Source organism: Volvox carteri (assembly GCF_000143455.1).
Source record: "Volvox carteri f. nagariensis unplaced genomic scaffold VOLCAscaffold_54, whole genome shotgun sequence".
In the NCBI taxonomy this organism is placed as follows: domain Eukaryota; kingdom Viridiplantae; phylum Chlorophyta; class Chlorophyceae; order Chlamydomonadales; family Volvocaceae; genus Volvox; species Volvox carteri.
In genome coordinates this window covers 308,977-321,894 of record NW_003307597.1, presented here as the reverse complement: position 1 = coordinate 321,894, position 12,918 = coordinate 308,977, and the positions used below count along the sequence as shown (strand labels likewise).

Here is a 12,918-nt window from a genome sequence, read left to right as displayed (position 1 = left end):
ACTACAGGGACTACGTCGGCAGCGAAGGAAGTCCTATGACATTCAAATTGACAGCGCGGTGGAGAGGCAAAATGCCCAATTGAAACAGGACACCCATGCTTCACCTGACATGCAGAAATGTCAAACACCAACGTATGAGTCTAGCTGAACAGGCTTTGTGACATGGAACTTTTGTTCCCGCGTGCAACGTACCGGCCGTACCAGGGTTGAGACTACAATGTAAAACCATACATCCTTCGGCAATTCAGAAGCTGAACAGGGTTAACCACATCTAAACAGGCCAGCTTTAACAATGCACAGACGCAAATATAGCCCTGCAAGTATAGCCCAGTGATGCTGCAGTGACGGGGTGCATGACAAAACGAAAAAGCACTCCAAATAAGGACAAGGGGTGTCTCTTCAAAGCACAAGAACGGGACGTACAAGTGATACGCGAACGGCAGGAAATGGCTGCCCCAGAACACTAGTACGCTTAGCGGATGGTGAAATGGAGGATCTCAGAATAACATAGCCGAGTTCAAGAACTGATTGGCACCTTTTCCTGAGGTGATGCCTCAGATCCTACAGGTTTTGCCGCTCCTTCGGCAACTCGTCGCTGGACTACCTGAAATACTGGCGGTCATCAAAGCATGGCCCAAGCTACAGGATCTTGTCCAGCGCCCCAGTACAGCAGAGGAGAGCGCACACGACCACAGCCGAAAACCATTATCTTCCACCGGCTTCTCGAGGTGCACGAGGACCGCGTTGCCACGACTGCAGGCATTTTGGAGGATACACTTCAGGCCTCCACTCCTATCAGGCCTCCCCCCTATCCCCCCTCATCCTTCGAAGTGCTGGCTCCCCAAAGCCGGGGACTGCCCCGGTGAACGGTCACAGGGGCAGGGACCCACTTGGCTGGTCGACGTACACGTCAAGCGCTGGCAACTCGGGACGGTACCCTTTACCGCACATATAACATTGCGGTGAAGGATGCCCTGACCCGTGCTGGGGTGGAGATGTGGCGGTTGTGCTACCCCATGTACACCCAGCTCTGTGAGCAGAACAAGCGGGCCTGATGGGAAAACGGGGTAAACATAAGCTACACAAACGCGAACGGCATGCGTGTTCTGTACATGGGATGCAGAGGTGTGAGATCTGTGGCCATAATCGTGCAGTAGAAGGTGAGTTTCGCGTGTTGCTAGAGTGTCGCGCCTACAGGGACCTACGAGAACGCCTCCTCAACCTATAGGTGTATGTCAGGATGATATCGAGCCCCCGTGCCTAACATGAGGTCTGTCATGGAGATAGATAATCAGCGCGGACTTGCGCAGATTGTACGCAGCATCTGGATGAGGCGACGCATGCTGATAGCCGAGTAGTAAGCCTGAGGTCGCTTACTGTTGGGGTGTTACACTGTGGGTGGCTCGCCCCGAGAAAAGGACGAGCAAAGGACGAGCACCGGGGGCCCTGACCGGGGGCCGAAACACAGCGCAGGGGCAGGCGCGCGGCTCTACGTCCGTCTACTGTAGTTACTGTTTTCCCTCACAGATGGGGCTCATAACCCTTTTTTCTTTTTTGTTTCTTTCTTCTTTTTGTCTACGCTAGACTCCCAGTGCATGAGCCTCCTGCCTCGAGTGTGTCTGGCCTTACGAGCTCTCGGGAGCTTACCTGTAACATAACAGGTAACATAACAGATGTCAAACGATGCCATGACACGATTTTACATAATGAAATCATTTTACAAAAGCCAACTGCTTCATGCATGGTAAGTGGCACGTTGCATTCTTCTTGGTTGACCCTGACAGGAATTCATGTCTGTAAGCACATTCGTGGCATGTGTGTTTTCAAGGACACATCTTGATCTTTTAGTTTTAGGGGCCTGGGTAATCGAGTAGAGAGTACGAAAAATAACCTAATGCAGTCATCGCCAACAGAAAACGTAAGCCTCCAGCCTCACGCCATCCGCCTTCTACCTACCACTCATATTTCCCAGCTCGTTAACAGGTCTCGGCCGCGTTACCTTTAGTTCGGCTCGTCCCTCAGGTAAACTGCGCTCGCCGCTACTTTTGCCCTTCCCATTCGCCTCCACCCCACCTCTGCTTCTACACAGAAGCGGCGTTCTCCTTCACCGCTGTTACGTCTCCTCTATGTGGCACCTCACTCTCCTCTATGTGGCACCTCACTCGACCGGGTCCTCTGTCTACCCGGTACACACCCCCCATCTCCCTGCGCACCGCTTCCTCCTGCCCTTTCTTACGCCTGCCTACCTGGGCCCCAGGACCCACACCTTGCCTGTCCGGTGCCGGGTCGGCCTTCCTTGCCTTCCCCGGCCCTACCTGGGGCGCGTCTCCTTGGCGCGTCATCTTCCTTACTTCCGTCCTTTCCTGTCCCTCGGGGGCCCTACCCCCTCGCCTCCTCCGTGGGCCCGGTCCCCACTCTGGACTTGTCTCAAGCTCCCGGCCTCTCTGACGCTGCCGACCCGGTAGGCTTGCCCCCCGCGCCTAGGTCCTGTCTCCTCGTCCCGTCACCCCTACCTCCCCAATCCTCTTCTGCCCTCCAGGCACTGCCGGAGCCTACCCTGCCCCAGATCCTGGCCGCGCGCGTCCGCCCCACTTCCGTACCCTCCACCGTACTGGATCCGCCTTCCAGCCGCCAGATCTACACTCTCGTGAAACCATTGCCCGCCAGGAGGCTGCCGGTCGTGAGCTCTCTGCCTGGCTTGCCACCCTGCCCCATGGCCGTACCCTGCTGACCTGCACTGATGACGACCTGCTCGTCTACTTGGAGGCCCACTGGCTTCCCAACCGTCGGGTGGACGATCCGAGTCCCAACACCGTCAACAATCATCTGGGTCTGCTCTCCGGACTGTTTAACCGCTTGGGCCGTGGCAGCACTTATGACCGTGGAACCGGCATCGGCAACCCCTGCTGCTCCAGCGCCTTGTCCTCCTACAAAACTGGCTATAGCCGCCTCGCCGCCGACTGTGGCTACGAGGAGCAAGCCGCCGTGCCCCTTAGCCCTCGCGATTTCACCACCCTCACGGATCACCTCTGGACCGGATTCCAGGCTTCCACCACCTCCCTAGCCCGCCTGCTGTTGCTACGCGATATGTTGTGCTGCCAATTTATGTGGCACACCAGCTACCGCGGCCATGACACCGGCAAGCTACGGCTACGTGACTTCCGTGACCCGCGGGGTGGTGGCCCCTAAAGGCTTGCATTTGCCCTTGTTGGATACAGCTTCCAATGTCTTTCTGGCCGACCGTCGGTTTGCTTAATAATCAACCCCCTTACGTGGCGATGATGTTGTGGCCCGCTCATGCCTGCCTTCATCTCTGGGCGCTGTTGATTTATTGGCTTATGTGAACATCATAAATCGAACACTTTTGGACTCCCTGAATGATTCATGAGCGGCATAATTGTTGGATGGAGGTACTTGGCTGACCCCGCATTTGAGTTGGCAGAGAGGAATTGCTTTTGACTGTGCACAACGCCAGCAAATAAAATATTTGGAAACTAAATGACGTCTTGCGTGTTGGGTCCCCCGTCTGCAAACCTACCGGAGACCAGGCCAACTTCTAACGTGCCAAATGCTGGCCTTTAGACTATGACACTGCACTTGTCGGATAAGATGGCCTTATGTGTTTCCTAACGCCTCAGGTTCATCGCCGATGTCCTGTGGCGGTTGGGAGCGGTTGCCTCGATTGGGGCCTAGGCATTGTTTACATCGTCTAGGCAAGTCATCATCACACATTCGCCCAAGGTGAATCTCATAAGATGGTAAATATACAGATTTCCTCCTCAAATAGGGGATGCCTCCTTGCGTTCTGGGCTGTTTCGACGTCCACCTCGCAGTGCCTTTCTAGGAGAAGACCACGGCAGAGTTATAGCGCTAAGTGCCACCGAGCTACCTTTTTACTTGAGTTTGCAGATGTGTTGAGGCAGACGCGTCGAGACGTTGGTGCCGCATCGCCGAAAGGTGAATTGCTACGACGAACGGTGGTCCGTCGTTAGCCAGGAAAAATCAGCTGCTGGCTCCCCTTCTATGCGTTGCGTTATCTGTATTGACGCATATCTGGCCCTGTTAGGATATGGCCTTGGTTTTTGTGTTTCCGAACCTCCCAATCACAATGCAGTGGACTGGCATTCTGTTTCCTTTTTTATTCCAGGAAGCTAGGAAAAGGACAGTTACAGATGTAGCAAAGCAAGAGCGCTACCGATCAGGGAAAACATATCCTAATCGGGAGCGAATCGCGAAAGCTCCTGCACCTATCCGCCTGCGCCCTTACCTTCTCACAGGTATCCATCCTGCCCGGAAGTCCCACGCACAAGCAGCTTGAACTTCCAGCCGTCCTGCCAAAGGTGTTATCGCTGAAAGGTGACCGCGACCAACAATGCCCAACGACCCACCATTTCATATTCCTGCCGCCGCCACCCCTAACGACGGGGCAGAGTCACCACCCGCGCTGTCACATATCTGCCTTCCCATCGGCACATCGGCAGCGGCGCCGGCAGCATCGGCGGTGAAGCTTCAGGCTGGCGAAGCCGGTGCTGCCGCTGTTTTACCAGGTAGCGGCTGTAGCAGCACCAGCAGCAGCATCAGCCAGAAGAACAGCAAGCGGAGGGAAGTGCTGCTTGCGCCGCCGCGGCCACAGCCAATCAGGGCGAAGCAGCAGCAACCTTGGGCGAAGGCGAAGGCGAAGGAGGCGCCAAAGATCGGCTGCTCCGTGGGTCCTGCGGTTGTCATGATCATGGTGGTACTGTACCTGCTTATGCTGCTGGTAAACCGTTAATTTAGCGAATTGAGTTACAGGATTAAGAACCGTGTATGAGACCTTGTTTTTAGTGCAAACGAAATCATCTGTGCGACAAATTCCCAAGAGGATAAAATTAATGCTGCGCGGTCGTGGCCAAGTTGCCCTCGGATATCGGGATGCGCATTCCGAGCAGGATTGGCGGCCAGACTGATCCAAAACGCGGCGCTTGTATTGTATATTTAAGCCAATATTCCGAAAAGGAAAGACAACCTCTAGGATGTGCTGCTTGTCTTTTGCAAGGTCTCGCCCTGGACGCAAACCACTAAGCATCATTCGTCATTTGTTATCCAGTCAACCCAGAAGTCACGTTAGCAATTCGTTGTACGGTAAAGATTTGAACCGTAAATCATGCGACAAATTCGTTCTCAAACGTGCATGACCATTCATGCATTGCAATAGTGCTGCCATTTTCATGCTTTCATGCATAGCAGCGCGATTATTTTCTCGAGACCTGTTCGTGCAGAGTTCATGCACGGCACTGATATCCAGTTATGGTCAAACATGATGCGTACGGCGACACATGCACAGCACATCGTACAACTGTCCGTACAACCAATTTCATGGCACCATGAGAACATTAAGAATGATGTTGCTTTTGCATATTGGTTTTACCGTGTGTTTTTGCAGGGCGTCGTCATGATTGTACGCCAGCAGGTGCTACGGCGCGCTGCTGCGCCGTACAGCCTTCTTGCGGGCCTCAAGTCGGGCCACGTAGGTCAACATGTCGTACGCCTCCAGCGCCTTATAGATTCCGGTGACGTTGACCACCTGGGCCCCGGCGGCGCCGCCAGCACTCTCCTGGTAACCGATGGCGGCGGCACCAAGTCCGCCTTGGTCATGCTTCTTCACGACAGGGAAGGTCGTACAGATGCCACCAGAGGCGTCGTCGCCGCCGCCGCCGCCGCCGCTGCTTCCCGCATACGAACTTTTGCTGCTGCTGACGATGACGTGGACACCAGTGCTGATCTTAACTCTGTCGCGACTGTCCCAGATGCCGTCTGGAACAATGGCTCCATCGCCGGTTCAGCCAAGACCAGTAACTTACATCCGGTGAAAGTTAACTTCGACTCAGAAGATGCTGATGGCAAACCTGACCTACTGGATGTAGTTGCACACTCCGACGCCGATGTTGAGCGCAAGGCAGCGCAGGCGGCTGCAGCTATCGGTTCCTGGTCCACCTTGAAGATTGCGGCGGCAGCTGCAGCTCCGGAACCAGCAGTAGCAGTGACGGTGGCGGCAGAGGAAAAGGCTTCGGAGCAGCGGCCACATCGTGGCACTGCCGGCAATGGCCGCAACGGCACCGCGGCTGCTGTGGATTTGAGCCGCGCCGTGGCTGGTACGGATGCAGGCGATCTGGTGATAACGAGTACCAGTGCAAAGGATGGCATGAGTGCGTCGGACACCGCAGCAGCCGCCGAGCCCCGGCCTACGATCTGGAATTGGCGGGCGTGGTGGAGGTCTCATCGCTTTCTGGGACTTGAAAGCCGCTGGCGTTAAGTAGGACGGCTTCCTGATTCGTTCACCTAAGACATCACACGCAGCAGAAGGCATCGACCTGTGCATCGTATCTATCTAACGTACAGAACATTGTTTGGTCACCGAGCCAAGAGAAGAGCCGTTGTACTCTGTACGCAAAGTAGAAGGGACGCCCAAAACCCTAAAACCCTAAGGGACCATCCGAGAAGAATCCATTGATGTACGGTGCCACACACTCTGATGACGCTGCAAATCCGTACATGGACTTTAGTTGTTTTGGCAAAAGGTAGTTTGCTGCGGAAGTAAAATACTGTTGGACCCACCAGCGGGTACAGAGCACCCCAAACTCAAGGTCTTCCTGTGATCATGACCCCGCTTAGTTGGTATGGAGTTTATGCGCTCTCCCTCTCTCTCTCTCTCTCTCTCTCTCTTAGACCGAAAATTGGATGTGGCCGCTGATAGTAAAATTATGAACATGCGCTGTCCACATAACTTGAGGCGGGGGCATTGTATGAGCGCTCTCATATGGTCCAAATCACGAACTGCTGCTTGAGTCCAGCCCCAAATGTCGGTAAGAAGATCTGGAAGCTTAGCCCCATGTTTTTCGTGACATTTCCTAACATGGGCGGGGGACCGCGCTGTTCGTTTGAATGGCCCTCGGTGCTGCGTCTTATGACACGCCACTAATTGAGCGGGGAGATCTGCACTAGCAGTCTCTAGGATTATAAAGAATTGGTATAGGATTGGCAGGGATCAGCGCTTGACGTATGTTACCAAGGAACGCTCGTCAGTATGTCGGTTGTCGCGACTCCCCAAATGGAGGCAAAACTCGTACGACATGGAGTCCAGCTGATGTGGATGTAGTTTAGACTGTACGACGTGATAATAGTGTGCGGCTTTTCGATATGTAAGGCATTTGTGATCCACTGGACAAGTGCTTTTGCAAAAAGTTTGAATTGCGGTTTCGGCTCTCTTAACAGAGCGATGGACGATACGAAAAGTCCTTGGAATTATGCATAAAATGTCTGGATCCAGCTAAACCTTAGAAATATGGATCCAGCTGGCTCCTTAACTACCAACTGTAACAAGTGTTTTCCAAATGGCATACAGTTTGAGTCGTCAAAAGAGTCGTCAAAAAGCTTCCTTCGCAGCCAGGAAGATAAGGATCGTCGGTGCTTTACATCTAGCGGATAATGAGAACCTACAGTCCAAACACGACACCGTTCCTACACTAGCAGCCCAGCGCCGCACAGCCTCCCCTGCAGAAATGGTGTGGGAGCACTGACTGATGCACCGGGACCGAGAGCCCTTTACACGAGTCCACCACATCATTACACATTCTACAACTGTTTTCTTAGCAATTATTATTTTCCTCCAGAACGCTCCCGCAACACCAACAGACATTTCCACCGCACACAACGCCATAACGCGATCCGCTCATCTTCCGCCGCCGCAATATCCACTCACACTTCTCACACATCTCTCTGCGCGCTTCAAAACCTGCAGCACTGGTCCGCACCTCAACAGGAATACAGGAAAAAAAAGAAGTCCTGCCGGTTTCCCACGCTCAGGATATCATTCAGGTTTTGTGGGTTTTTAAAAGTTAAAAAAGTTTCTATAACCGTTATCAAGGCCTCCAATTTATTCTGGCACTAAGCAAAATCCCTCTGTCCGCTCAAAAAAAGGTTCATGACTTATTGAAGCCAAGAAAACGGCCACGGCGAAATCATCAAACCAATCATGCCCCGGCCCCTTTCCTCGGAGCTGCGGTCACATCCGCTGGCATGCCGTCGCCACCGGTTACGTCGTACCGCCACGTAAGCTCCGTACTGAAGGAAGCTCCACGGGGCTGCCGCCGTCCAGGTTGCCGCCAGCGACGCTATCCAGGGGAATGACGGCGCCGACGGGGATAACTACCGACGAAGAGGCAGGCAGCGGCGGCGGCGGCGCTGACGCCGACGCTGATGTTGACGCTGACGCTGGGTTGACGGTCGGATCGGGCATGCCGACAGCGGCGGCAGTGGCGGCGGCAGCACTTTCGATACGCCTGAAAAAGTCCCGTGCGGTCTCAGGCGGCGGCGGCTCGTCCCCGAGCCCTTCTTCCATTTCGCCACCGCCGTCGCCGTCGCCGTCGCCGCCAACACGACGGCCGATGGCACCCTCATCATCAGCTTCCTCCCCCGATTGCCATTCGTCCCGTGCGTTGTGCGACGCTGCCGCCGCCGACAGGATAGATGACAAGTGGATCCGTACGGCACCGGCAGCGCGGCTCAGCATGGACGCGTGGTCTGCCAACTCCCGCGCGTCCGTCGCGAAGCTAGGCGCCGTCGCCACACTGTCGCCGTCAGGCGACGGCGACGTCGCCGCTGCCAGCCTGGCCGCCAACGCCGCGACTGCCTCCGCGGTGCGTTCCAGGACGGCGAGCTGGCGCTGTAGTGATGCGGATGCGGCGGCCGGTGGCGGCGCAGTGGCGGCGCCGCCGCCAGGCAGCTCAGGGGACAGCGCCGCTGCCACGGCGGCCGCTTCCTTCCAGAGCTGAGCCGCTACCTGTACGTCAGTCAACAACGGCGCGCTGTGACGACGAAACGCCGTCGGCGGAGCCGCGGCGTCGCCAGCCTCGACGTCACTGCCGCTGACAGCACCGCCAGTGCTATCCGCGCTGCCGTACCTCATTCGCATGGATGTACGACGCTGTAGACGATGCTGTGGGCGCTTTTCGGTGCGAGGCGACGGCATGCGAATGTTACCCCTCGGCACGGACGGCGTCGGCGGTAGGATGCCTCTGCACCGGCGACAGCGCCGCCAGCCTGCGACGCCCCCCGGCCACTTCAGTTGCGGGCCTTCGTAGTACGCCTTGTACGACATCTGTCGTACAGCTGTATCATTTTCCGGGCTGGTGCACTCTGTCGCTGACATGCTGAAGGTCCCGGTGCCGCCGCCACGATCACTTTCACTACTGCTGCCACCGCCGCTACCCTCGGCACTGCCGACGCCTGCGACAGCGGCGTTTCCCGTTCGACACGTCGGTGGTGGTGTAGCCGCCGCTGGCGGCAGCGGTGGCTTGCCGCCTCGAGGCAGTTCAGCTCGCGCCGTCAACGGCGCCGCCGCGCTGTCAGTGGCATAACCCTCCTCGTGGAACCATCTCCCGTCGCCGCCGCGACCTGCTCCGCCGCAGCGGCACCACAGGCCGCCGCTGCCGCCGTCGGCGGCGGCTACATCCAACGCCGCAGCCAGAAGTCCGCCGCCGTGCAAGCTCCTACGGATACTTCGCGGCGTCGGACTAAAGCTTTCTTCAGCCCAATTGTAGCCGACGGGACCAACTCGCAAAGGCCGTACACTATGACCGCCAGCGGCGGCGACGGCGCCGCCATCACCCTCGCTGCAACCACTGCCGTACGTTCCAGCAGCAGCAGCAGCGGCGGCGTCATGCCGCTCGGCCGCCGCGGCCTCCGGGCCGCTGGGCTCGCCAGCTTCCGCGCCGCAACCTTCCAGCGTGTCGTACGGCCCTGGCGGCGGCGTTTGCGGCGGCGGCGGCGCCGCCGCCGCCGCCACCACGATGGCCGAAGGGACGGTGCGGTGAAGCCATTTTGGCGCCAAATAGTGAATGAGAGATACGCCGACATTGGCGCAGATCAGAATTGCGAAAACGGAAGTGGTTAGGATTTCGTGGCCAACATCAATGAAAGGACTCTGGGGTCCCGCAACCGCGCGGATCATGTCCAGGGGCTGCGCGCCCAGAGCCGCCTGCGGTTGACAGTTAGCCGTTAGAATCTCTTAACGGTTTCGTCATTGACGGTACGGCAGAGTTCTCTTAGTAGATTCTGTTAAAGCTTCGAACTTTAAAAAAGGTGAGAGGCCCCTCTACCGCTACTACCAACGCGGACTTCAACATTTGGGGGTTCAAAATGGACAAACTAAGCGATTTAATGCGATGCCAGATGCGATGGTGGTAGAGAACAGACCAGGCGTGAGAGTACATGGCCGTAAACAACCCTATAACATAAGAATCTTCTGACATCCCATGTGCCTAATAATGCCCCATTCTTCATCGCCGTTCAGCGATGTACAGCGGCCTAGGGCTTATCCCGTCATGTCGTACCTGTACGGTGGCTTTCGGCGTCCATGCGATGGCGACAAACATTCGCTCCCGTACAGTCAGCCCGGCTCCGGTCATAGCAAAGTAGGTGGTGGGAATCCGTACGGCCATACCTACATACATGCGCACCGCAATTTTGAAAACAACTGGTACGGCATTGTACGGAAATTCAAGCGGGATGTATTGGAGCTGAATGACGAATAGAGGTTTAGTTTAGTTTCGACTGTTATCGGACGGCTAGTGACCAGGCTAACTGCCAACCACCGCAACGACTTACCTATAGCTACCAGCGCCAATGAGCGAGGAATGATCTGACCGCTAACCGTACGGAGGTTGACCAACGAACCAATTATACCGAAAAGCATCGGCTGCGCAACCACCCTCCAGAACAAGCCCACACGAGCCTCCACCTCTGCCGCATAGCTGCATGGCCAAAATAGGCAACAAGCGCGCAGAGAGGCAACGTCATGTCATCGTACATTAGGCGCGGCGCAATCAGTAACATCCGCAACGTCCAAATGGAACAGAGATCTTATGGATAACGTTAGGGTCCTGCATCTCACGCACTTTACGTGATATAAAACAAAACACACGCGCTTTACGTAGTACAACAAAACAAACAAACAAAGCAAAATGTAGTATTAGCACACTTGCACGTAACAACAACAAACGCGCGTCAACACCCGTTCCCCGTATTTTCGTCGTATTACACTAAGTAAAACCCCGGTACCCTAAAAGTGCTGCCGATGCGCTGTCGTACAAGTTGTCGTACTACCGTACCGTCGTACCGCCTCCTCACGCGCCCACAGAGGGCACATACCGAGGTTGCGGGCCGCGAGTGAGTCCACTGCGTCGGCCAACGCCCCAGAAAAAAAGGGAGCCGCGCTCCTGCGCCGTACATTCGTACATGCATTGTATGGTGTCGTACATGGTTCAGATGATATCAAAAAATAAGGGCTCATACCGCGACAAGGGGCCCAAACGCATGCCGTACATGCACGTACGTGAATTTCCTTCTACAATTATAGCTCAACACGCCCCCACAGTTCTGTATCCTAAACAAGCAACCAGCGTGTCTCCCCAACCCTTGTTCCCGATCAGCTCAATTAGTTCAAAACTTAACTGACCTAATCCCTGCAGTACACATGCCGTACATCTCCGTACATTCAGTCAGGCAGCCGTACCTACCCAGAACACGTTGACCGCCAGCCCCAGCACCAGCGCCGCCAGCGCGCCGCCGCCGCGGAAGTCGTACCGATACAGCGCGAACAAGAGAGCCATAGCGACGGCGAATACGACTGCCGTACGTTTGAGGCTGCTGTCCCAGAGCCTGGTGGCCGCGCAAAGGGCGGCGCCCATAAGGCCCGCCAGGGCACCCAGGGTGATGTCCAGGGGGCCTTATGTACGCAGGTGAAGCACGAAGCCGAATGTCGTACCCATGCGGAATGGAAGTGTGAATTCAAAGCGATGGCGAGAGGGAATTATGAACGGTAGTTAGGTAGTTCGGTAATTTAGTTAGGTAGCCGGTTAGACATTTTACCGGGAGGTAGAGGGTGGAGTGAGTTTTATTTAAAAGTAAACGCGCTTCGCAAGAGGTTGATTTATTCTTGTGCCAAAACGAAATTACAAAAAGAAAAAGGAAAGGATGCGAAGGGCACTTGGCCACCTGGGGCTAACCGTACGACAGACAGACGTACACACGGACGTTAAGATTAACGTACACTGTACGGCTTACCGTGCAATATCGTCCAGACGAGGCCGTGCTTTTGGCCGCCATGGCTTCCTCCACCCCCCCCACCCCCCCCACCACTTCCCTCTCCCCCACCACCGCCGGCACCCCCGGATGCGCTAATCAAGGAGGACATGGCGAAGGAGGAAAAGAGAGAGTAGCCTGATATGGCAACCATGTCGTCGAACGACGCGGCACCGACCACGATGGCGGGGATGCCTGTACGGCAGACGGTTGGTTACGGTTAAACAGCGGAAATTATTCTGAGCATCCGAGGTGCGGGCAGGCGAGGCCATAATTTTTTTTTCTCGCACCTTCGTGAGCGTGCCTGTTATATCACGACTTGTCAGAAAAAAAGAACCGACCGGCGGATGCAGATCCCGTGATAAGCCCTACAGGGTACAACAGCGTGCGAGCCCCACACAGGAAAATGCGCGACACCCCAGTTTTTTGTGGCGGCTTGTACGGCAACCCGAAAAGAAAGCCGCAGCAACGCATGGTGAACCTAGCTTCAGCACGCACGAGAAATTTTGTCATGTACTGAAAATGAAAATTTACTGAAACTTTTTCTTCTCAGATAACCACCCGCACCCACATCCACCCACACGACTCCCTAGTGTACGACATACCTTTGTTGACTCCCAGCCCGCGCTTTTGCAGGTCAAACATGGTTTGGATGACCACCGCAGGGCCTGCCAGGGGTGTACGGCGGTTGTATGTATGTATGTGCGTGTACCGGTGTGTATGGGTATGTGTGTATGTGTGTACCCGGGGGGAAAGACGAACCACGAACGAGTGAAGCTGCTGCCAGGGCAAGAGTGT

General features: G+C 55.7%; 1 protein-coding gene across 1 annotated transcript in view; it reads right to left on the bottom strand.

The window, feature by feature from the left end:
• Positions 1-8,071: 8,071 nt before the first annotated feature.
• Positions 8,072-12,918, bottom strand: part of VOLCADRAFT_96660 (uncharacterized protein) — a gene marked incomplete at both ends in the record, with an annotated part of 5,272 nt that continues 425 nt past the window's right edge. The window contains 7 exons of the mRNA XM_002955672.1: positions 8,072-10,015; positions 10,371-10,513; positions 10,645-10,790; positions 11,167-11,255; positions 11,556-11,764; positions 12,103-12,315; positions 12,726-12,788. Of these exons, the coding sequence (XP_002955718.1) occupies positions 8,072-10,015; positions 10,371-10,513; positions 10,645-10,790; positions 11,167-11,255; positions 11,556-11,764; positions 12,103-12,315; positions 12,726-12,788 (2,807 nt within the window). The remainder of the gene's footprint in view (positions 10,016-10,370; positions 10,514-10,644; positions 10,791-11,166; positions 11,256-11,555; positions 11,765-12,102; positions 12,316-12,725; positions 12,789-12,918) is intronic.